The sequence below is a fragment of the Pelecanus crispus genome, chromosome 9 (genome assembly GCF_030463565.1).
Source record: "Pelecanus crispus isolate bPelCri1 chromosome 9, bPelCri1.pri, whole genome shotgun sequence".
NCBI lineage: Eukaryota > Metazoa > Chordata > Aves > Pelecaniformes > Pelecanidae > Pelecanus > Pelecanus crispus.
In genome coordinates, this window is record NC_134651.1 from 27,213,359 (window position 1) to 27,238,118 (window position 24,760).

General features: G+C 42.6%; 1 protein-coding gene across 1 annotated transcript in view; it reads left to right on the forward strand.

The window, feature by feature from the left end:
* Positions 1-669: 669 nt before the first annotated feature.
* The window catches only part of HS6ST1 (heparan sulfate 6-O-sulfotransferase 1), a 198,818-nt gene continuing 174,727 nt past the window's right edge, over positions 670-24,760 (forward strand). Inside the window, exon 1 of the mRNA XM_075716961.1 lies at positions 670-1,187. Within this exon, the coding sequence (XP_075573076.1) occupies positions 670-1,187 (518 nt within the window). The remainder of the gene's footprint in view (positions 1,188-24,760) is intronic.

Here is a 24,760-nt window from a genome sequence, read left to right on the forward strand (position 1 = left end):
CCGGGCCGGGGAGCCGGGGGGCCGGGAGCCGAGAGCCGAGGGGCCGGGAGCCGAGGCGCCGGGGCCGGGCCAGGCTGCGGGCGGAGCCTCCGTCCCCAGCGCAGTGCGGGCCGGCGCTCGGTGCGTGCCCGCGGCCGGGCGGGCTCGGGGCGGCGCGGGCGCGGCGGCGCTGTGCATGCCGGGCGCGGGGCGGCGCGGGCAGGAAGCGCTCGCTCCCGGCCGAGCCCAGCCCGGGCGCAGCCGGCGGCGGGGGCGGGCGCTGCCGCGCCGGTGCCGCTGGGGCACGGCGGAGTGCCGCGGCGGAGGCAGCGGCGGGATGGGGGTGGCTTCCTGAAGCGGGGGGAGGGCGGGAGGGGGCTGGTTTTGCGCTTCGGTCCCTCTCCGCCCCCCTCCTGCCCCGCTTCTCCCAAGTTCTCCGCTCTGCCGCGGCCCCTCCGGAGCGGCCGGCTTGCGGGCTCGCCCCTGCCCCGCTCCCGGCGCTGCCCGCGGCGGGGCGGGCGGGCGGCCGAGGTAACCCGGGGAGCGGCCCGCCGCCCCCGGGGAGGCTCTGCTCCGGGGAGCAGCGGGGAGCGGGGGGGAGGCGGCTGGCACAGGCGGCGGGTTGCGCCGCCCGCCCCCCGGCACCGCCGCCGTCTGCCCAGCGCTGGCAGCCCCGGGAGATGGTGACACATGAAGCGTGCGGGAAGGACCATGGTTGAGAGGACCAGCAAGTTCTTGCTGATCGTGGCCGTCTCGGTGTGCTTCATGCTTATCCTGTACCAGTACGTGGGGCCGGGGCTGAGCCTGGGTTCCCCCAGCGGCCGCTCCTACTCGGAGGAGCTGGACCTCTTCCCCACGCCGGACCCGCACTACGTGAAGAAGTACTACTTCCCCGTGCGGGAGCTGGAGCGGGAGCTCGCCTTCGACATGAAGGGCGAGGACGTGATCGTCTTCCTGCACATCCAGAAGACCGGCGGCACCACCTTCGGCCGCCACCTGGTGCAAAACGTGCGGCTGGAGGTGCCCTGCGACTGCCGGCCCGGGCAGAAGAAGTGCACCTGCTACCGCCCCAACCGCCGGGAGACCTGGCTCTTCTCCCGCTTCTCCACGGGCTGGAGCTGCGGGCTGCACGCCGACTGGACCGAGCTCACCAACTGCGTGCCCGGAGTGCTGGACCGCCGGGAGAGCGCCGCCGCCAAGACGCCCAGGTACCGGCCCGCCGCCGCCTCCCCCGTCCCCGCCGCCCCTCGGGCCGCCGCTCGCCCGGGCCCGCCCGCTGCGGAGCCCCCCCCCCCCCCCACGCGTGGCAGCGGTGCTGTGCCCCGACCTGCCCCGAACCCTTCCCCGGCCGGTTCACCTGCCCTCCCCTCCCTCCCCTCCTCCAGGCTGTGCCCCGCGCCTTCCCCCCGCCTTCCCGGGCGGATGCGCTGCTGTCGCCCTGCCTGGTGCGCTGCACCCTCAGCCCGTGTTCCAGCAGCCTCCGTGGACCCCTTAGCAAGCCTCTATTTGCGCCACTTACTCTCTTTTTTCTAAACGTTTAGTCTTTATCTCAGACCTCACCTGCCGCCTTTTAGTACCCATCACACCGTACCCTAGTCTCAAGCTTGCCTTTGTAATCAGCTTTGCTCTGACCTGCGCACCCCTTTTCCTCCGGCTGAAATTGCTCTCCAGTGCAACCGAGAGGCACAACAGACCACCGGTCCTCACGCTCACCCCCTGCTTTTAACCCCCGCACCCTGCCTGAGAGGTTTTTGCACGTTGCAGAAAACGTCCCTTAAACACCCTTTCATATATGTTCCTTGCTGTTTATCTCGATGGGAGACCTGAGGTCTCCCTCTTTTAGGGAAAGGGGCTACCTTGTACATGTTTCTTCAGTCTCCCTTATCTGTGCACCAGGAGAGAGCCACCCTAAAGCACCCCTCAGTGCACCCCAGTTGAACACCCAGTGTATTTCTGCCCTCTTATCCCATTATTTCTCTATCCGTCTGTCTCCCTTATCTGTGCAGCAGGAGAGAGCCACCCTAAAGCACCCCTCAGTGCATCCCAGTTGAACACCCAGTGTATTTCTGCCCTCTTATCCCATTATTTCTCTATCCGTCTGTCTCCCTTATCTGTGCAGCAGGAGAGAGCCACCCTAAAGCACCCCTCAGTGCATCCCAGTTGAACACCCAGTGTATTTCTGCCCTCTTATCCCATTATTTCTCTACCTTGGTCTCTTTATAAATTACAAGCTTCAGAGGAATTTTCTGTTTGAAGTACTCTGGTAAAGACAGTGGCTTATATCAGATCTCCAAAGATTATGTTCTTTTAGCTGAATGTACCTTTGTATCTTTCAGGAGGCAGGTTTTTTTTAATTGATCGCTATTTTTTAACACCGCATATGCCTTCCTTGCTATATCAGTGTTTTTATTATGACACTTTGTAATCTTAAAGTTTTATTCTTAAAGGTGGCCAAGATCTTGTGCTAACGTTTGCTTATGCCATATGCTTTATTTATATGCATATTGTTAATAATATACATAATCCCTTTAGCGAAAAGTGGCCTTTAAGAAAGTAGGTTTTAGCATCGTAACTGCTTTTTCTCTGTTTTTTAAAACCGATTTTTTAATCATTTTTCTTTCATTGGAGCTGTGTGCGATTGCTGGGGTTCTTTATTGTCTCTCTCATGATTGCTGCTGTTTTCAACCCATTTCGGTGTTAGTCATCCAAGTACTATGCTCAGATTGCTGTCATGCTGCCTGACCCGGGAGCAGCATGACAGGATACCCAGAAGTAGGTATCTAAAGGGCTAAGTATTCAGGCTTTCCTGTGGTCTCTTATTTTATTAATAAGGTGCTTGAAAACACCTATAAGTAAAATATCCTCAGCCCATCTCGTTGCTGTTGAGATTTTAGTGAAGTGTTGTAAGGAAAAATTCACAAAGTACAAATCTGATTTAAAAAATAAACAAAAAATTACCTGTTTTGTGAACCTTGGCACTTGGCTGGCAAACCATTAACCTTATATAAAACACCTGTGCAGTTTTATGAATTGTCTCCGAGCCTTGTGTGCTTCCATTAGCAATTTTGTACTAAAATCTGCTATGTCTTCAGTATTTAACTGTCTCATCCTACTTAGCAGTTGTTCTTTTTGTATAGGTACCTGAGAACAGGGCACTTCAGGTTGTGAAGTAGCAATTAAATCCCTTACTGCAACTCACAGGAAGTTGAGAACCAGAAGCCTATTGCCTCATCTCAAATGCTTGTAAATAAGATTTTCTTTGCCATTTGTTTTGGAACATCAGGAATTATATGCTTCATAACTGTCTTGATTTTTGGATGTGCAGGGAAAATAATTAATCCTGTCCCGTTCCCTCATGTCTCTGCATATCCAGAAATAGTTCCACTTAATGTGTTCTCTTCCCTTAAATTGAAACTAGAACTTTGTTTTCAGCAGTGTAAGAACTATGATGTGGAAGTTTTAGATAATCTAAGGTTTATTGCCTTGGTCTGTTAAACAAAAAACAGAATTTATTGTTCATTGTATCCTGGGGATGGTTTTGGTGCAATGAACAGCTGCTGGTTATTTTAATAATACTGTCCTAGGATACTGCTCTGTTGTACTGCAGTCCAGTTTAGTAGGCACCTTCTCCAAGCTACTGTTTATTTCATATCTAAGAAAACTGGGAATAAGAGACAGGCAATGCTTGTTTAAAATAAAAATTGGATGGATTTTCTTTTGTAGAAAAAGGATAGTCTTGTATTATGTCTGTTACACTAAGAGCAATGTAACTTTAGTTCTCCATTGTGAACATTGGATCTCTTACGTTGAAACAGGACATGTTTTTACAGAAGGCATATGCTAGAGAGGCTACTGTTTTATAATGGAACTGAACTATGAATATATCTATTTCTCTCTTTCAAAAGAAAAAAAAAAAAGAAAAAGGAGCAGAAAAAAACGCCCAGCCATTCTGGCAGTGTTCACTCAAATTCTAATATTATCCACTCTGGGTTTTGGAGTACAGTCTTCAAATTCAGCTTTTAAAGCTTATGTACTGGCCTCTGCATTTACTACTTAATGCGAAGTTTAAACCTTTGTTCTTCCAACTATATGTTTATCCCCCAAAACAAAACAGCTGACTTGTGATTACAAATAAATCTGCCTTCTAGTGAAGTTGGAAAGCATGAAGGTCATTCAGTATTGCCCACATGTACAAATCATGAGCTTAAAGCTGTTAACTTTGTAAGGAATGCAGTTTTATCACTGCACAGTGCCCTATTGCACTACATTCCATAACCCGTGCATGGTACATAAATTTACGGTGCAATTGCTCTTTTTATTGTTCTGCTGTTCTGTGTTAGACTTAATGATTAGGAGTCCTACATTGCCAAAGACAGCAATTTTTTTTTTCTTATTCTTTCTTTCTTTTGCATTGATATAGAGATGGGTGTTTTAGCTCTAATGGGTCAACACTCTTTTAAAAAAAAAAAAACAAAACAAAACCCAACAAACTACTGGTTCTCATTCCCCTCCTGTCGTGTCCCGTCCCCCCCCCAACCCCCTTAGTGACTTTCACTGTTTTGTATTCAAAAGACTTCTGGACAAGCACTTCTTGAAGCAAATGTTATGTTTTATACACAGCCAGTAAAATAGATTGATTTGTTTGGGGGCTGTAAAACTTGGGACTCCAAGGAACTCTGAAGCTGCCTATGTCAGTTAAGTCACTTAGCTGCAGTTCTCTTCATGGCTTTAGTAGAGGGCAAATTCCAAGATTTTGGGAATGGAGGCCTATTCATTCTTTGTACTGTTAGGCATAAATAACTGCTGGAAAAGACTTTTTCTTAAAAAAGCAGATAATACTGGGGTGCGTGCTTTGAGTCATCATGACGATATTTCAGAAAGGAGAGGCTAAGCAGTTTCTGTGAACTGCTTCCTTAAATTTATCTCGCCTAATACTGCGAGAGATCTAATCTCTTCAGTTGATTCTGAAAAAAAGCCAAACTTTTCTGTCAGCTCGGTTCTTTAATTCGACTTCCAGAATTAGAAAAATCTATGCAGTGATCCACTAGTAACTTGTCCGTCTCCTCCATTAAAGGACTGAATGAAAGCCCTTAGAGGTCTTGGAAAGGTTCCCTTGTTAGCCCCTGGAGGAAATGTGATTCGGTGCCCTTCTGGCTGCATCCTTCTTCAGTGCTCCCAACACAAGAGCAGAGCGAAGTGTTCTGAAGTTGTCCTTGTAGGACACTTCCTGCGTGAGCTTGACTCTAATGTAATGTGCTGCAGCAACAATAAAACAAATAAATTATGCTGAAGGAATTCTGTGTGCTTCCTCTCCCACCTCTTCTCCAAAAAAAAAAAAAAAACCACCCAAGCCCCAAACAACTTAGGCTTTGTTGCTATCCTGCTGGTTTCTTCTGTCTCATGAAAACAAGAACATCTAAGCAGGAATTTTCCTGAAGACAGATTATTCCTGTGGAGAGGACTTTAAGGCATATAGCTCTTTTAAAAATACATTTCATGCCAGATGCCTGTTGCTGTGGAGAACCCATGTTGCTGTGGAGAGCCCTTGATTGGCTTAGAGTAGACTTGGTAGTGTAGGTTAATGGTTGGACTGGATGATCTTAAAGGTCTTTTCCAACCTAAACGATTCTATGGTTCTGTGTACTTGGTAGAGTGTTGGAAGGGCATTGCGGTGTTGGCTCTGTGCTCCCCCAGCTCACATGCATGCTCTGCCTTCGGTTACTCTCTTTCCAACACCGAATAGATTCCGCCTGCTCCCCCTCCCCAGGGAGCTGCCTCAAGACACTGGCTTAGTCTTGGCTTTGCGTATGTGTTTCTGTGCTAGTCTGTCGTAGTTTGGCTTCTGAGTTCACCTATGGACAAAAAAAATTACAAAAGTATTTCTTTGTGATTTTAAAAGCACGTGCACACTTCCAATTTCAGTATTCTTTCTCAAGATTTCATATGCTTTAGAAATAAAAAAAAACGCAATCCACATACTTTTATGTAAGAAATCTATGGCAGGTTAGTAAAACCTGCTGTTAAACGGATCAGTCCAAGTTTTAGAATCTCTCTGATAAGCTATTTAGAGCTTATATTTTGGCTTTTTTTTTTTTTTAAAGAAACAATTAACAGGGCTCAGCAGTTTGTTAGTTTGATTTTTCTGAAGTGTGAACTTTCACAGCTTCCAACCACGTATCTGTCCCTTTCCAGGGATCTGTTCTTGATGAGGTTTTTATTATATGTGTGCTTAGGAGCTGCAGAGACACATTGTCAAGAGACCAACTGTTTGAGAATGAAAGGCTTTCCCGAGTAATTTTTATAATATTAGCACTTTTTAAAAGCTTAAGCTTATCATTCTTTGTGGATCTGTGTGTGCTGGAGGTTGTGAAATACCTGTCTGCAGGGAGCAAGGGGCATTTTTTCCACTCACCAGTTCAACTCAGACAAGTTTCTCTTAGGGACTGGTGGGGAAGTATCAATATAAACCTATTTTCAGTACCCTGATTCTTCTCTCAAATCCTTAGCATGTGGAGTATTTTAAAGTCAGCTAGTCTGATATGAAACCTTTTGCACACAGTTGTGCTCGCCCATAAAGCCAGGTTGGTCTTTCAGAGCCAAAGAATTCTGAAGGACCAGGTAGTTTTGTAATGAAAATCTTTAAATTTGACATACTAACTAACAGTAGCTGAAAGCTGGAACTTTTCAAATAGCTGCCTTAAGTTTGAGGTACTGTATTTATCTGAGCTTAAGACTCTTGGCTAGTACACCAAGTTTAATTACTTTCACTATTTTTTTCTTTTGTTGGCAAAGCAAAAGGTGGTGTCCTCAGATGTGTCCCTGCTTGAGTGTATACTTATACTAACCTGTTTTTGCAAAACTATGAATTTGGCTGTTTTTCATTAATCTTTAAACACAATTTGCATCATAACACAGTAATTTTGTTTTTCTGCTTAGAAGTTTGCAAACACGTTTTATGCAGACCTCAGATTTTGCCTTTTTGCCCTTATCCTTTCCTATTCTACAAATAAAAATGTATGCTATTCTGAGTAAAACCTTTGATAATCTCCTTTTTTTTTTTTTTTTTTTTTTTTAACCCAACAATTCAGAAATAATTACTTTAAAAGAGCTGGCTTGAATTTTATTAATGACCGAACTGGACACTTTGATATATACTCCCAGTGTAAGGACAGTCTTTAAGGAATGGTCCATTGTGAATGCGCAGCTGATGTATTCCACCACACTAGTTCATGCAGATTTTTTGAGGTTAATTACTTGGAGTTTGTAATATTTTGGGTGAAACATCTTGGCCAAAATGATGGCATGCCCTGTTTTCAGGCTTTGCTGAGTGGTCCTGTTTTATCAGTTTGAAATGCCAAATAGAGGGCCTGTTCTCTATCACTCATTGAGCAATTTTAATGCGCGTGTATCTCCGCCAAACTAATGTGATCTTGAGCAATGCCACCTTGTGAACTTTATGTCGCATCTTGAAAGAAACCTGTGATTTAAGAAAATTGGAGTTCATTAGTGCCGTAGGGGCTTTAGGTGAAAAATAGCATGTGATCTGCAAGTATATGAATTTGATGTTGCCTGATAGAACAGCAGCAGACTTAGCTGGTGCGACTGGGTGGGGCATGCCTGGGTATGTGTGTTGAGGCCTCTTCCCTGCAGGAGACTGATGAAGGTCTTGAGTTGGATATGAGGATGTGAACTGGAAGAGGTTGTATTACCTCTTAAGAAGGCACTGCTAGAGGAGATTATAACTTGGAGATTATTACAATACTGCCTTCTCTCTGCACCATCTGTTTCTTCTAGGAAGGAGGAAGAGATTAGCCTCCTCTTGTGGCCTCTTCCTTCATTGGTTTGCACGGTTAGACTCCATGGGTCTGTTCAGCAGTCAGCAGCAGCCTTTGGCTGCCTGTTGTAAAAATTGGAGGAGTGTAACCTGGGACCTGTTTTCTAGAAAGTAGTTCAGGATATGTAGGCCCAGAGTTATTTGAGAAAACTTCTCTGTGATTTCGTTCCATAGATGAAATTGATGTGCCTCAACTGAGTCATATTTGTATGCAAGGCCCACGCTTCCAGCTCTCGTCAGAGTCCTAGATGACTCCTTGCCAACGTGTTCCTAACCCAAATGTTAGTCACAACAGCAACAAGCAGAACCACCGAAGAATCGTGATAGAGATTAGTCAAAGGGGTTGTGGTTATGGCTGTGGTATTCTAGTTACTTTGACCTGGAAGCAAAGAGTGACTGTACAGATAGAACACACCTGAATTTAAAGTCAGTCAGGAATATCTGGCTTATAGAATGTATTGCACACATTCTGAGTCTCCCTGCTGTACATCCTGCTGTCTTTTACAGGTTATGGCTTTTGTACATATCAAAAAGTGGGAAAGCAGCACGGACAATTGCCTTCAGTTCGTCACAGAACCTAGGTCACTGCTTTGTGTCTCTTTATTTTAAACTTCCAGTTATTTGGCAGCAACCGTACCAAATCTGTGGTAGTAATGCTTTAAATAGGTAATATTTTGCCAGTGAACACTTGGGCTTGTGCTTGCTGTAGAAAGCCAAAGTGGCATAGTCTAACTCCGCAAAGCTTGTCTTTTCTTTGTGCTTGTATTTCCAGAAAGTATTAGGGCAGAGAGAAATTTTCCATTATTGACTGAAATTGTGCTTTGTCGAGCAAAGATAAAGCATCTTTAATTCCTAATAATCGCAATTGTGACAGCTGCCAAGGCAAGATTTTTTGATGGAGTCTTGCTTGATGTGGATGGAAGGGAATGATACTTAAACGTCAGAAGCAAGTATCTTCCTAAACAAAGATGTTAGTGTGTTTAAAGAATATATGAAGCACAGGAGGAACACAGAGCTGAAGTAGTCCGTTACAAATTATCTTGTTTCTGAAATGGTGGTTGACCTTAAAAACAAACAAAAATATCTACTTTTTCTAAAGGAGTGAAAGTAGAATTGATGAGGAAAAAATAACCACTAGGATAGATTCAAGGCAACACAGTTTCTGTAATCGCTGTTTGATGTGTTTTTGTTCACCCTTCTATTTCCGTAACAGAGTACTCTGCTGAAAATCCAGTCTGAGAATCTCTCTGAAGAGTCCTTTGGAGATTATTGCCACAAAGACACAAAGAGCCTTAAACACCTCTGTACTGTAGCATGTCAAGTTTCAGATCTCAAGAGGATACTTCAGATAGTCTTGTGTGTGCCTGCCAAAGGAGGAGCTATTTACCAGTGCATGGCTATTGGAGCCTGAGGTATCTCATGGCTGGTAAAAGTGTTTTCAGAAAAGGTCCATGCAGAGAGAGGTTGTCAAACGAAAAGTACATCATATACTTAATAGGGTCTGCTTGTTTCTACTTGTATTAAATGTCATACATCCATTCTCATTTCTGTGCTTAGCCTCAGAAGTATGATACACTGTACTGAATGCTGCTTCATCCCTACAAACTGCTGAGTAGAGCTAAGGCTATGAAATATTCTGGGGCATCTCTGTTCCAATGATGCAACCAGAAAGGATTAAGAAACTCCTGTTGTCCACCTCTAACTATAACCTGTATTTCTTAGCTATCTTATATAGCTCTTTCACCTGCATATCTCAAAGCCTCTTACAAAGTATATAGTAAATAGCACCTGGTGTTATATTCATTCACAACCTAAAACAACTCTTAAGTGGACTGTCTTAAAGCTGGCTTTGACTGTAAATCTCAGACTTATATGTTAATGTACAGATCTTTCCTGCCCAGTGACTTTGTCTCTTTCAGAAACAACTGGTTTCTTAGCATGTTATTACTACTTTGCTCTGTACTTCCCTTCCTTCCACCCTATTAATGGTAAATTCTACATAATAGCTCACCTATGTTTTTATAGAGGAAATATTTCACAATTTCCTGCCAATTTAAACAAGAAAACAGTATCTGCAATTAACTTTTTATGGTCTGACTCTGTGTTTTGCTTCATAACTAATCTCCAGCCTATTAAGCAGAGATTCTTTGATTACACCTCACTGCAGATTGAAATATTATCATTCCTTTTATGGAGCTCTTCTATGCAAGGGGGCACACGTCTGAGCTTCCTGGGCCGCCTTCGTATTTTTGTTTTTAAAATATACCAAATTTCCTTTTTGTTAATGTTAATCTTGAAGTATTAACAAGACTATTTAAGATTTTCTGTCCAAATAGCATTGCTTAGAGTTTCAAAATGGTGACTTTTCATTGTCTAATTTCAGATACATTGAAAGGGGCCTGGTTTCTGGACAAGTGCTAAAGAAGTAAAAGTGCTGCCTTCTAAAAACTCCTTCTGCGTATTGGAGTTACTCTACATTTTAGACTTAATTCTTGTGTTAACTAGAGATACACATGTGTAAGATACCTGATTACAGGGAAATACTCAGTGACTTTTGAAAGAAGATTTTGTGAAGAGTGTGCGTTGTTCTTTCCTTTTTTATCTTAAACAGCTTAAAGAAAAAAGTCTTTTTTGTATTTTTTTCTTTCAGGTCATTTAAATGTCCAAGCAAATACTGTAAAAATAGAATTTACTTTTTTGTTTAAACTAACAGCTCTTGCTGCTGTGACCCCCTTGCTCTCAGTAAAGATTTTAGTTAGGATATCTGTGACCCTATATCAAAGCGTTGGGAAAAAAATCAATGCCTCATAGCTAAGACAAACAGCAGTAGCATGCTGACTCACCAGTTTCCTGACAGGTTTTGCTTTCCTAGTGGAGATGGGGAAAGAACAAGGAGCACAAGAATCGCAGAGTATAATCACAATCAGTCAACCATCCCTTCTGTTAACATGCCTTAAATCATAACAGACAGGAATACCACCTTCTGGTCTTTGCCTCTTTCTCTTCTCTTTCTTGCCACCTATACCTTTTTTTAGGTCTTTGAAAGAGAAAAGACAGATGTGACTTGGGTAGTTCTGCAAGGAGGAAGATTGAACAGATTTATCCTGGCTGCTGAAGTGAGTACAGTAGGGGTCATTTAGACAAAAACCCCCATTAAGGGAAATACTTCATCCATTGTATACTGTACAGGAAAGCCGGTACAGATGCATAGGAGCCCTTTCAGATAAGGAAATGCCTTAGCATCTTTTCCAGGGGGACAGAACTGGAATTTCTTGTTCCAAGCATCTGAGTGGAGTTTCCATCACTGATTATACTGTTGTGGTTGGTGGTGTTATTTGCAACACATCCAAAATAAATCATCTTGAGCCTTTTTTTGCCCTGAAGTTTTCCTTTGATTTATTTGACTGGATTTCCATATATGTTTAAAAATGACAGCATCTTTCTAGTGTGTACATAACCTGACTCCAATAGAGCTGTAGACCTGGCAAAGACTTCACCATTAATTTCACCATTATTATAGTGAGGTCCTGTATTTTTAACAACCATATTGTGTTACATGTATCAGGATTCTTACTGTTGCTACCTGTAGTTTTGATTTTGAAATGTAGTATTACGCTAAAGACTAATGACTGAGAGTTGCCCTTCTTTATTCAAGCCATTATTTGAGCACAGCATTTAATCCTGCTCTTTCTCTTGCACTTTGCAATCAGGCTTTGCCTGAGCAGTGTGTTATTTCCTCATAATATCTGACCAACCTTTATTTTCCATTCCCTGAACCAACACTTTCCTCCAGGCTGGCATCTTCTTGTGCCTTGATTACTTCAATACTATCTTCCTGAACTTGATAAATCTTCCTCTTTCACTTTAGACATCTCTTACTGCCTAACCCTTCTCACTCTCCGAAGTTACTAGAAGTAGGACTTGAACTCTGAATCAGCCAGCAGTCCCCACTTCCATCACATACTGAATTTTTAGGCAAATTCAGTCACATTTTCTAATATGCCCAATCTGCTTATCAAGGGAGAAGTTTCCTGTGTTGAAATGCAAAGTTCCTGGGTTGTTCATGACTGAGAGCTCATAGACCTGTGCTGTTATACCCATGGTGAATGCTATTATCAGTGGAAAAGGTTATCATTGGTATTTTGATTAGACATCTGCAGAAATGTTTGGTTTTGAAGCATGAGTTGAAATGCTAGGGTCCTTTTCTGTCATAGGCTTAGTTTACTTGAAGGTTGTGTCATCTTTGCTTAGATGCCTGTGACTTGACTCTTCATCCTGTGTGGTGTGCAAGCCATGCTCAAAGTAGTCCCATATAGCCAGAAAGTCCTACAATGTGCTTCAAACAATCTGGTCACTTTTTGGGTGCTTCTAAAGTCACCTAATAAACAAGTGAAATCAGCTATATTTTCTTAGGGAAAATGTGTTTAATAGGATGTATTACTATTTGAATACTTTATACTATTGCAAGACATCACGTGCTTTGTTAAATTAGGGTATGTCAGAAGAGGGTGAAATCATTTACTTAAACCTGTGCTTGTTTCTTGGCTTTTTTTTTTTTTAAACCAAGGTTTCTCCCCATAATTCTATGTGATTACCTTCCTCCACCTTTCTTAGTCGTGATGTGAATGTAGTCCATTTACAATTCACATGCATTTAAGAGTTTCTGAAGCTGAGTACTAGCAGCTTGAGGCCTAACATGGCAGGAAGTAACTACAAAAATGTCCTGTGTTTTCTGTATTTAATTCACAGACTTCTTATGATGGAGAGGATGGTTGTACTCCAGCACTGTGAACCCCACATGTTCCAGAATATGAGAAGAAAATTCATGCGCCTGTTTTCAAATGCTGGTTGTGTCTTGAGATTTTTATTTGGGGTTTCTCTTTGTTCTGATTCTTGAAGAACCCCTTTTTTAATAGGTCAGAAAGTTTTAGGCTTACAAAATGTAACTATGCCAACATCAGAAACAAGTGTTAATCTCAACAGTCAAATTTGATACAGTCAATACACTTAAATCTTTTGAGTGAGGTATTACCATCTTAGGATGAGCCTCTTAACACTACTCAGAAAGGGTTGTTTTCATGACTTTTACTAAGTTGGATGAAGCTGACACCTGTTTGTGCAGCCAGTCATACGTAGCAAACGCATGTATTGCATAAACTCAAAATTAGCCAATTACTATTTTCAGCAGTTACACTTTAATAGCCAGTTACCAATTTTTAGCCCCAAGTGTTCAGAAGTCAGTCAGGCTCCAAGCAGACGAGTGCACTAACAGTTTATATGAGAGTGTCATTTTCTTTTTTTAAGAAAATGCCAGCTCCGAATATTGAAATGGTAAAACAAAAATCACCAAATGATACATGAGCTCTGATTTAAAAAATAACCCTGTCATTGACTGTTTCTGATAAGAGAAGGCTCGCTATAGGTGATCTCTTACTTGTGACTTGGGTATGTCAAGAAGGGACAAAAAAACCTAGCTGGCACAATTCTATTAGTATGAATTCTGGTTTGGTCATATGTCATGAGGACTGATCTGACTCCCACCAAGAAGGGAGTATCAGGAAGTTGTTCAGCGGCAGGAGGAGTTGTGCTTAACTTCTGGTTGTGAAAGGAGCATCTGAGGTTGGGGATAGAAGAAAAATGAGATAATTGGTCCATAACTGAGGATGAGGAAAAAAGAAGCCGCCACGCATACCTTGTGTGGACTAGGATTTTCAGGTATTAGATGGTTGGTTAGTTACCAGTAAAGTTTTTTGCTAAATAACCATAAAGTCTTTGATCTTAGTTAAGACATAGTTTGAATTTCTTGCCTGCCTTTCCACCAAATTTCTTTGCCTTGGGAATTCTGTAGGATTTGACACTGAAACTGTATGTAATTGTTTAAAGGAATAATATTGGACTACAACATGCAAGAAAAATACTTGAAAAGTCTAGTGTGACTAAATATAGTATGTGAGACAACTAGCTTAGCAAATTTTAAAGGCATTTGTCCCTGTCTTGTAAAATAAAACATATTTAGATCTTTAACTGGCAACTGCTAAGAATATATTTTTATAATATGATTTAGGCAACTTCTTGGAGGAATAATTTGGCAAGTTCTGTGTAAGTTTTTTACTTTTTCCTCAGTGTGTTAGCTGCCTTGACACAAGTGAAAAGGTCGTGGATTTGCCTTCAGCTAGTCTGAAGGTTTTCCATGCTGTGACATGCTGCTTATAGCAGCTTCTGTGATGTAGCAATGCATTAAAGAAGAAAGGTGTCTTTCCCTGAGAGCCTAATCAAAGCTCAAGGGAGGTCTCAAAAATCAGAATTAGTGCTTTGAAATGGATTAACTTGCAGTGGCTGGGATACAGAAGATTTACAGAGTCCTTTCAGTTTTCTCAGTTCAGGAAACAGGTTCCTGTGTGGTAAGCTAGCGGCATGGTAAATGAGTGGATCAGTGTGGCTAAACATGGTGTTGCATGAGGGAAAAGGATCACATATCCTTGCTGCCTGGAGGTGGCTGGCTTTGCATATCCTGGAGTATCCTGCTTGCTCAGGCAGGGGCTGAAGCTGTTTCGCTTTCATGGGCCTGTCGGTCAGGCATTTGTATCTGTCAGGTCTTCCTTGAACTTCCTTTTCTCAGAAATGTTACTGAAGATTTCACTGGATTATGCTTATGCCAGCGGTTCTTATCTAGGTGTTAACCTGCCTAAGACAGCAGTTCCTGGGAAGATATTCCCATAGTTAGCTGCAGTGTTTCCATGGTGCTTATAGCAGTAGCTGTCAGCAGGAGAAATATATTGTTTTGTCTGAGCCTTTGAAATTGGTTGATGAAAAGAGTTTTGTTTAATAGGATTTCACCAACTGGAAAGCCGTAGGAAATTGTCCATCCCATTTCCATCCCAGGAAAAGGCCCAGCCAGGGGCGTGGAAGTTGTGTATTACAAAAGCTGGATGGATTGTTGCCCGTATTGTTAGGTACTTCAGGGAAGCTAGTAGAAACTGTTCTTAACCCAGCTGTCTGTCCCAGCTTGCTCAGGCAAGTTTTTATGTTTGACAATGCTAAGACTGGGTTATGCACACTATTTGCACAGCCAGCTTTCTTGTTGCTAAACTGTAAGGCGATACATGCGTGGGGCGGGTGCTGGGTTTTGTAACTGTTCGGCACAGGTTTTGTATTCCTCCCAAACAGTTGAGCTCTCAAGTGCAGGGGTTGCTTCTCTCATGACGCCTGGGGGAACCATGCATTGTTCCCCACCCCCTGTCACCAAAGAGGTTAAGAGAGCTTCTCCTTTGTGACTGGCCCAGGACAGCAGCATGTGAAGGAAGCAGCGCCAGCAGCAAACTCTTTTGGCACATAAAAAAGGAAGATTCTTGCTATACCTGGATGTCAGTTTGTATTTGTGAATAGCCCAGGCATCATCTCTAAAAGGCAGCAGACAACTTTGCCTACTTTCCATACGCAGAGAAAGCAGGACTTGCCACCTGACCTGAAGGTATTTTAAAAATAGTTGGTTTTTATTGCATTATATGTTGCATGTATCACCTTGGAGCTCTTTTGAAATAGGTTGCCTGCACAAAAATGACGAAATGCTTGTATCCCATTAGTTTCCCAGTCTTGAAACTACAGATGGCAAAGCAGTTACCTAGCAAAGGTATGTAAGGGCTGCTGTTCTTGAAGAGCACATACGTGGGATGTGTCTGTGTGCATACTCTGTTTCTTCAAATTCCTCTGCAGTATAGCTGTTAATCCCTGGGCCATGCAGAGCTGGGATATTATGTGTTCTTTTTAGAAATGCAGAAACGGAGGCAAAGATTAAACTGCTTGCCATGGCATATGCCAGGACACCAAATCTAGGATTACAGTATGTGCACGCTCAGTGCTCATCCGTGTGCTTACACTGGTAGGTTATGCCTCACCACAAGGAGGGTTGTATAGTATGGTCTTTCCTGTCTCAGGATCTGCCGAAGGAGTGAGCTTGGATTGGACTGCGTAACAAAGGTAACTGTGAGAAGATTTCCTGTCGCTCAATCAGATGCTCTAAGTAAAGATCTTCTAAATCAGTTTTCTAAATATCCTGAAACAAATGCAGAAGTAAATCTTCTTGCAGACTGTGCACAACATGACTACTTCCATTTCAAAATAACTTCCCCTGAGGCTTTCTCTCAAAAGGCCTTCTTGATGAGAGCATTTTCTTCCTTGTGCTCTAGCTAGTGTTGGAGGGGTAGGACTTGACACTTGAGGTGTAGTTGGACTATAATGACAACATAAATCACAATAGGAAGGGTGCAACTGCAATTTATAAAACTTCCTGGATGATCAATAGTTTCTCCTGTATACTGTGTGGATAGCGGTTGGCTATCATAAAGCACTGGCTGTCAGTGTAACACCCAGCTGGAAATCTTGCAGAAATTGAAGGATGGATTCTTTGAACATTTGGGAGATGTGGGATGCTTGGTCTGCCAAATACTTAAGGCAGGATGAATCCACCCCTTTCCTAACTGGGATATTTCCTGACTTCTGAAGTTATTTGGGGATTGTCATGAAAAGTCTGTTTTCTGGATTGAAGCCTGGCCAATCCTAAATCTGGAAATAACTGCTCATGAGAACAAAAAGAACAGTTATATTTGTCAACTATACTATTGTGGGTAAGCGAGATTTAGAGACTCTTGCCGAGGGCAAAAAGGATCTGAGAACAGCTTTCTCTTATGGGAGTCAGTAGAATTACTTACATACCAAGGAGTTTATATGGCTCTTTACTCCTTTTCATGGGAATATGTGTTTGTGTTGGGATGTTTGTGAAAGTTTAAACCAAACCAAGTTAAAATAGATGCATTAAACTCAAGGAGGATGCTATATCTGTATGAACCACGACATTTTGAATTATTCTGAAAATAATTTTGTAATCTGTGCAGAAAAACCCCTAGCACAGATCAGAACCAAAGCTAGTGAATTCCAAAGGTGTCAGCTATTAAGTTCTTGGATACTTCAGGATTTACCATATGCTGCATACTGCTGTAATATCCCTGTCTTAAAAAGAAAAACTCTTTCATGTGAAGTGGTCTCTCTGGGGTCAGAGAGGAGAGAATATGAGGGGGAAATGACTGGGCGTTAACAGCTTCCCACAGGATAAAGCACAAAGAGTCCTCCCTTCAACCAAATCCAGTTACTGGGTGTGAGTAGGAACTCTGAATCTTAGTGGATTTCTGCAATTAAGAATACAGGCCTTGTGCTCCAGAAAATAATTAAGCAAGTGTTTATAGTGGTGAGGGAACTCAGAGTAGGAGCTGGTTATACCAATTCATTCTGGTTATTGGCCTTTCTTCCCCTTTTCTCTTTATAACTAATTTAAATGTGACTAACGGCTAAAGCTAGAACTACACTACATGTCACATAATCTTTTTTTTTCACCCTACTTGATGATGCAAGCTGAAACAAAGGCCTAGTTGTTTAAGCTCCCTTTAAACTCTATAAAAGTTCACATGCTTCTAAGCCGTGCTTTTAAATCACACCTCCAAGCCTGTATAGGAAACCTACAGGCAAGTTTTGCGAAATTCATTCTATTTGGCACACAGCTGATGATGTCACAGGAGAGGGAGGAGGAGTATAAGCATGAGAATGGTACCTGTAAGTGTTCTACCTGGTTAGAGATGGAGGTGGGACCAGTGCCTTGAGGTCATGTAAGGAGATATCTGGAGCTTTTTGCCCCCAGGTCACTAGATCAATGCAGAACATGCTTAATGTGCTAAAAGCTCATATCCATCTGGTTGGTACTTTCAATGCTGCTCTTCGGTGGCAGATGTCCTCTCTACAAATGCAACTATCTATATGACACTGAATAGACCCCTATTTATTTTGCAGTCTTAGTTGAGCATGTAAGATTGAATTAAATGGAGGAACTGAACTATGTGAATGGCCAAGTCATTTATGACGTCATAAGCCTTCCTCTGATGATTTCTGATTTCATCAGCTAGCCTCTCTGTCACGCCAGAGTGCTCTTCTGCTCTTTGTGAATAAAATAATGATGGTAGAATGGGACGTAGGTACAGAGTATGTCACTGCTGTTGGAGCACATGTAGAACAGTGTCAAAACGTCCATCCTGACGTACATGGATCATCTCACTTTAGTTCTGTGATACAAGGAGCGTCCAAAACTGTCCTTGGACACAGGGACCAAAAACATTTAACTTCAACTTACTCGGGTTGCAAGAGTGCCTCAAAGGCACACAAAATGGGGAGTAGGAGAAACCTGGCCTTTGTAATGAGACTTTTGGACAGTCACAGCGGGAAGTCACTTCAGTAGCTTGGGCAGGTACTGGGTGCTCTTATTTTTCCTTTCCTTTGCAATGACACTATACAGCTCTGAAGAAGTTCTTATAAAGACAGTGAATTGTAAGCTAGCCCAGGGGACAGGAGCAGCTTTCTGATATCAGTTGGCAGGAAGACAGAAAGAGATACTGCATTAGTACCAGGAACAAACAGGGATCTGGACTTCAAATACGGAGTTCAGCTTTCTCAACATTCATACAGTTTTGTAGTTTTGGTTCCTGTTTATATCTAATTAGTCCCCCTTGTTTGGGAGAAGTGAGGTGTCTCTGAAGAACGAGCTGTCAGGGGTATGACTCCGTTAACAAGTTAGTGCAAGGTGAGGGCGTGGATTGCTGCCAGGTCATTGCTCTGCTCAGCCTGCCTGGTGCTTGCTCTTCTCCCATGGTAAGGTCCAGTGTTTCAACCTCAGTGGAAATGGGTAAGCTGCTTCACACCTGCTGTGCGACAAAAACATGCCCACAGGTTTCATGGCATAAGTGGCTTGCTACAAATTTACATGATAATATACCTTCAAATATTATGATGTAAAACCTATTGGGTTTGGATTGAGAGGAACTACAGTACTGCAGCTGGTTGCCTGCCTCAGAGGGGAAGGTTAGTGAAGATCTCTGCCATATTCTTGAGTCAAAAGTATTTGCTGTTTCTTTCGCTTGCTACAGGAGTCTTTACCAGAGGTAAGAACTGTGCCAATCACAGTGTCAGGAGGTCGGGTGCAAATGTTGTACAGAGTCTCTATGCATTAACTCTGTTTCTCACACACTGGAGCAAACATCCTTTTACAATTTTTTTTTGGTAATTTTTTTTTTTTCTTTTAACCATTTGGTGCCACCTCCCCTTCCCTCTTCATCTCTATTCCTCTATATCAGGAAAAAAAGAATTGTAAATGCAGGCACTCAGCTAACTCTCAACCTGAGAAAGATGGAATTGATTTATTTGGCTGGAAGCCACAGAACTGAGTGAACCTGTCATAGGATTCTTAGCCACTTATGAGAAAAGTCTGGGTTTAGTTTCAACAATTTAGTAATGAAATTCAAGCATGGATAGCAGTTGTGGTTCACGGTCTCAGGAGAGGTACGCTGAAGGACTTAATTTCCAACTCTCTCTTCAGAGCTGTTGTGGCAGTGGGGAGAGCTCAGAGCTGGGCTGTATCTCATCCAGCTGTTGGGAGATCCGGTGTCGCACTGAAGAGCGCTGTTGTAGTATTGATCTAATCTGCAGTGGATAAAAGAGGACTCATGTCTGACAGAAAAAAGTGTTGGGCTGTGCGTGCAAACCTGTGGCTCAGAGCAGTTGGTTTCACTGGCAACAAGACAGGACAGAGGCTCTGGTGCAATTAATGTGTGGCAACACTGCTTGGGTTTATGTGCTGCATCCGACTGCATCCTGCTAGAAAAGGCAGGCAGCAAGAGGACACTGGAAGGTACCTTAGTTCACTGGCCAAGAATCTCCATTTGCCTTCAGGCGTTTTCTCGCTTCATTTTGCATGGCTTCAGTGAGGTTGCACTGTTACTCAATTAATTTGTAGGGTGCAGTCTCAGACAGGTTGTTTCCTGGGTTTGACTAGTCCACATCCAACTTTCTGTTTCCATGAACAGAGAGATGTGGGAGGTTTAGATTGTGGGAAGTTTTGACAGGCACCACGCACATGCCAGAGGTTCTGAAAAAGCAGATTTGGAACAATGGCTTTGAGGGAAAACCTTTTTGTCACTGGTTGATCTTCTTTATGAGAACTGCTGTGCATGAGCGGATCACTGCCCACTTCCTAAGCTTTTTAGCCCTGTCATTTTATGGTATATGGGCATAAAGTTTAGCATGATCAGGTTCAGCAGCTCTGATACCTATTTACCTGTGCAATCAATCCTCAGCAAGAAACAGCAAAGGTGTCCTTCAGACTTTTAGGAGTTTGGTTTTCTGTTCACTGTTTTTTTGAGTAAAGGAAGAGATAGTGATGCTCTCAGTAGCAAGAAAGATTCCTGGTTTTTTTATTTAATTGAGAAATTTGAAGGGGTGAAGTGAAAGAGCATGGTTTATTCTTTTGTTTCATTTTCCTTTCCTTCAGAGAACAGATGTTGGAGTTATGCTTATGTCATTCCAGTGCTAAACGCTTGCCTTGACTTAAGTAGCAGTATTACTGGAAAAAAAGAAAAAGAATGAAAAGTTTTATGCTATGCCACAAAGCACGTATGAATTACTGCAGAATGTTGACTTGCATTTCTAAATTTTGGCAGGAAATGAGGCAGGAAATGCTTTATTAGAAACCTTGTCCAAAGAATCTATAATGGCACAATTTAATTATGTTGGCAAGGGACTCTGGAAAAGTGCTCAAGCTTCCATCAAGCAGTGACAGCGTATCTATATGTTTGCCAATTGTTGCCTCTTGCCCTGCGTGCTGACATTTCAAGAGAACAGTCAGTGTTTGCTGAATGGGAGCATGGAGGTAGAAACAAAATAGAGCAACATTTTCAACTCCAGCACAGGCTACTGTGGCATGCAGCACACTGCCTTTTCCACCGGGATTTGTGTGTTCTGTGGAGTGTACTGGACTGGACTGAAATTAAGCATTTGCAACATGAAGTGTGGTGTCCACTGTGTGAGTCTGTTTATCTGTATAGATATGCGTGTAATGACTTGTATTGTTCTGAAGCTTTTCTGCATGCTCTTGTCTATGAACAGTTCAAACTATGTACAGAAGGCGTCACCAGTGCTGTGATAACATTCATGTTCTTCTGCTGAACTCTCTCCTGGTGTCAGTTGTCCTTTCAGAACCCAGGGGCCCAAACTGCTTCAAAGGTACCTCAAATTAAGTTGGCAGGAATCTCATAAATTTGAGTCTGGTCCTGACTACTCCTCAGCTATAAACATTTATCTCTGTTGTTGCTAGGCTGTTAACAAGAAATGCAGACCTGAGATTTAGTTTGAGTAAGTGTCATTTGAACCTTACATATAAATGCTACAAATAAACCTACAAGGCTAAACAGAAATTAGACATGGAATTCCTTCTGAGGTATCTAGATGCCTTGATACATTTTCTGCAGGTAACCTGCCAGTTGAGAATTAAGAGTTGTTGCTCCCTGTGTTCTCTTGAAGGTTGTTTCTCTCCTTACCTGTATTACATGATTTCATTTTTTCAGTGCTACTCTCCTACTTTCAAATGTTTCTCTTGCTACTGCTTGTAACTTCACCCTCAAAAAGGGGTCATTCTACAAGACACTTGTGGGACATCGCTGTAGAGCTTACCTGATCCCTATGCTGCTTTTCCCATTAGACATGAGTTAAGGTCCTCAGAGCTGACCTAAACCAGTCATGGTCTGAAGATGGGAGACCTGGTAAGACTATGAAGGATAGATATGTAACAGTGAATTACAAGTTCCCAGATCTTTCTTTTGCACTATATTAAATTGACATGAAACAGCCCAAGTCTGTAATGTTCAACTCTTGCCACCCTTCAAAATGCAGTGACTGCATGCAAACTGTCTGTTGGCAGTGGTTGCAGGCCCTTGCTAATTCCTGATCTATGCTCAAAATTTGTTTGTGAGATCATTGACTGGCCTGGAAAAAAAATCACACCAAGGACCAGCAATTAACAATGCAATAGTGGAATGTTCTTCAGGTGGCATAATCTAAGTGTGTAGTTTTTTCCCCTCCTCCCTGCTTTATTGTGTCCATCATCTGCAGTGCATATTTAAGGGATTTAGAAGGGAAGTGCCCTATTAACGTCTCTGTATCCCATGCTGCCATGTAGCTGTCCCATACCTAACTGGGAGTTTGCAGAGAAGGCTAGTCAATGAAGGAGGCAACCATCTGTTGGAAACTGCAGGCGAGTAACTAAAGTGGAAGCTGGGATTAGCATTGCCTCTCTTTTTCTGGCTCTACCTTTCCTTAGAAGGAAAATTAAAAGATTGTAGCAGTTCTAGAAAACTCTGAGAGTGGGGTTTGGGGTTTGATTGTAGAGGAAGTAACTGCTGCACAAAGGAGCAAAGTTAGCATTAGCTTTTGCAGCCCAGCACCATTTCTGAGGTTTGGGAATTAATTTATTTTCCATGACTTTGCTCTTCCTTATCCAGGCAAAGGAGGGGCAGATTGGGCCTTCTCTATGTCCAAATCACGAACAAATTTAGCAGCCTTGATCTTTTTGGAAAACAGCACAGTGGTACAGTATTCAAGTAAAATGATAATAGGACATGAGAACCCAGGATGATGACAAGAGCTGCTTGATCACCACTTCTTCCTTCTTAACTCTGCAGCAGGCATGCCCGCTTCTTCCTTTGCTGAAATGTCTTTGACTTTGGAACAAGGAAAGAGGAATTGGGAAGTTGTTTGCAACCATTCGAACTGTTTGCAACACTCAAGAATAGGAAGCTCGCCTGTGGTTTCCTTGGTTTTTGTTTGTTTTCCTATTTCAAGGAGGAAGAGGAACACTTCATGTCCTGTTCTGTGGGCATCTCTATGGCGGGTACACAGAGTCCTCAGTGGAGATCAGACCCCTAAGGCACCTCACAAGCACCGAGTATCCCATACTACGTGCAAGGCAGTAGAACGCCCCTTCCTGCCCCATCCTTTGGCCTCTCAGGAGGCACAAACAAATACCACATTGTCATCCCAGAATAGGAACTCCAGCACCAGGAAGGATAATGCCTTTTTCTCACTATTTTAATATCTCTATTTTGATGTTTGTTTTATTTTATCCAAGCCTGTCCAGGCAGCATTGGTGCATTGGTAACAAGAGCTGCTTCTCTCACAAGTGTTTTAATGAGATCTAGTGCAGCATGTCTGTGAGAATTGCAAACCATTTGGCATGGGCTCTGTGTCTGCTTGGACTTCCTTGGGACACTAGTATTTACAGAGCGGGTTTGATTCAACTTCACCTTTAACTGGCCCAAACTGGGTGTGTTTTAGCTGAAGCCAGTGGTGTAAACCTTGCTACAAATAAGAAAAGAATAGGAGTTGATATAAAAGGAGTTAATTTCTCTAGGACACTTGTTCACACTCAATTCCATTTGTCCTAGTATAAATTTAATGGGGTTAAATTCTGGAGCCATCCTTTCCTGCCCCTGTAGTTCAGGGGGCAATAAGGAGCATGACTGCCTGGCACCATGGAGCTGCACAGCTGGCACCTGCCTGGTTATTGATTTTTCCAAAGCTGTGCGTAACAAAATATTTTATGATATCCAATGATCAGTGCAAGTACACAGTAAAAATCCACTACATTTATTTTTATTTCTAACTCATAAAAAGACAAATAGGTGCATTATATGCTATACATATATATATAATATATATAAAACTGTGTTTAAATGGGAAACGAGCAGCTTTCCTCATCTTTCCTAGTGTGTTATGGTGGTTCACTCTGCACTTGCAAAAGGCCGAAGGTCCTGAAACGAGCAAGGAGGGGGCAGGAGGAAAAGCTTTCCTAAGAGAAGCAGCAGCGTTCGGTGCCTGCAGCCATGTCTTGTTTTAAATGTAATCTACTCATTTGTTGTCAGTGGAACAAAATTATCATATCACCCTTGGCTAATACTTTGATAACCAAATGAGTGAATATATGCAGACTATGAAATGAGCTAAAACATCTACAAGTTCTCTCCTGGAGATAATAGAAGTGGGAAGCCTAATTCAAAGTCTTGAGCAGCCTATACAGGAGCTGATCCAAACCATCAGTGCTTTGGTGGGATTCACCTGAGAGTGGTAAGCTGCATCCATAAGACAGAATTAAATCTCCTGTAGATGTTGTCACCTTCTGTATGGTCTAGCGCGGAGTTTTGCATACTACTTGTAGGCAGAAGCTGCTGTCTGTCTGGGGGCAAGTATTTCCCAAGCCTGTGTCAGTGACAACCTTTTAAACAGTCAGTGGATCCCTTTTAAACAGTGCCTTTGCCTCAGACAGTTTATTAAAAATTCTGTGCTTCCTTTCTCCATCTATCAAAACAAGGTGATGGTGAGCAAAATGAAAGTCATTGTGTATTTCCTACCTCATTTTGAAAGTCTGAGTCGAGAATTGTTGCTCTGAAAGTGTACTGAGACTGCACGCTGGGTCCTAGTCTGTAGCTCCACGCTGCAGAGCTCCATTTGTCTGCTTTCAGAAGTGGCGAAGCAAGGCTCCAGCAGGCTTGCGTATTCATTTGTGATACTGCGAGCAATGGCACTTTGTTCCTGAAGAGGAACAAAAGGCATGCTGCCTATCAGAAGCGGAACTGATGTCTCAAAGACTTTATGACAATTTATAGATTGTTAAATAAGGTCAAAATGATCTTTCTGTTGTGTGATACAACAAATACGGTATTGCAGAGAATAGTAGTGACAGAGGCTCAGACAGATCTTTAATCTTAAAGAGATTAAGTTTGGGCCTATTTCTTTTTTTTAAGCTTTGCATACAATATTAAAAATTAATGTGTTTTATCTTGGTTTCTTAAAAAGTATGCAAGTCTGATGTAGAAAAATAAATTGGTAGAGCTAAGAGGTATCATTTTGTAATGGCAATAAAGTGGCAATTTCTTGAGAAGAGGCATAAGAGAGATTATTGCTTAGTGGGCACTTTTTTCAAGGTAATGATGGGGAACAGTGGGTTAAAATTCTCCTAAACTTCTCCTATCCTTACTCTCCTGTGGCTTTGTGGAGTATTTGCAGTTCGGAAACAGATGCATT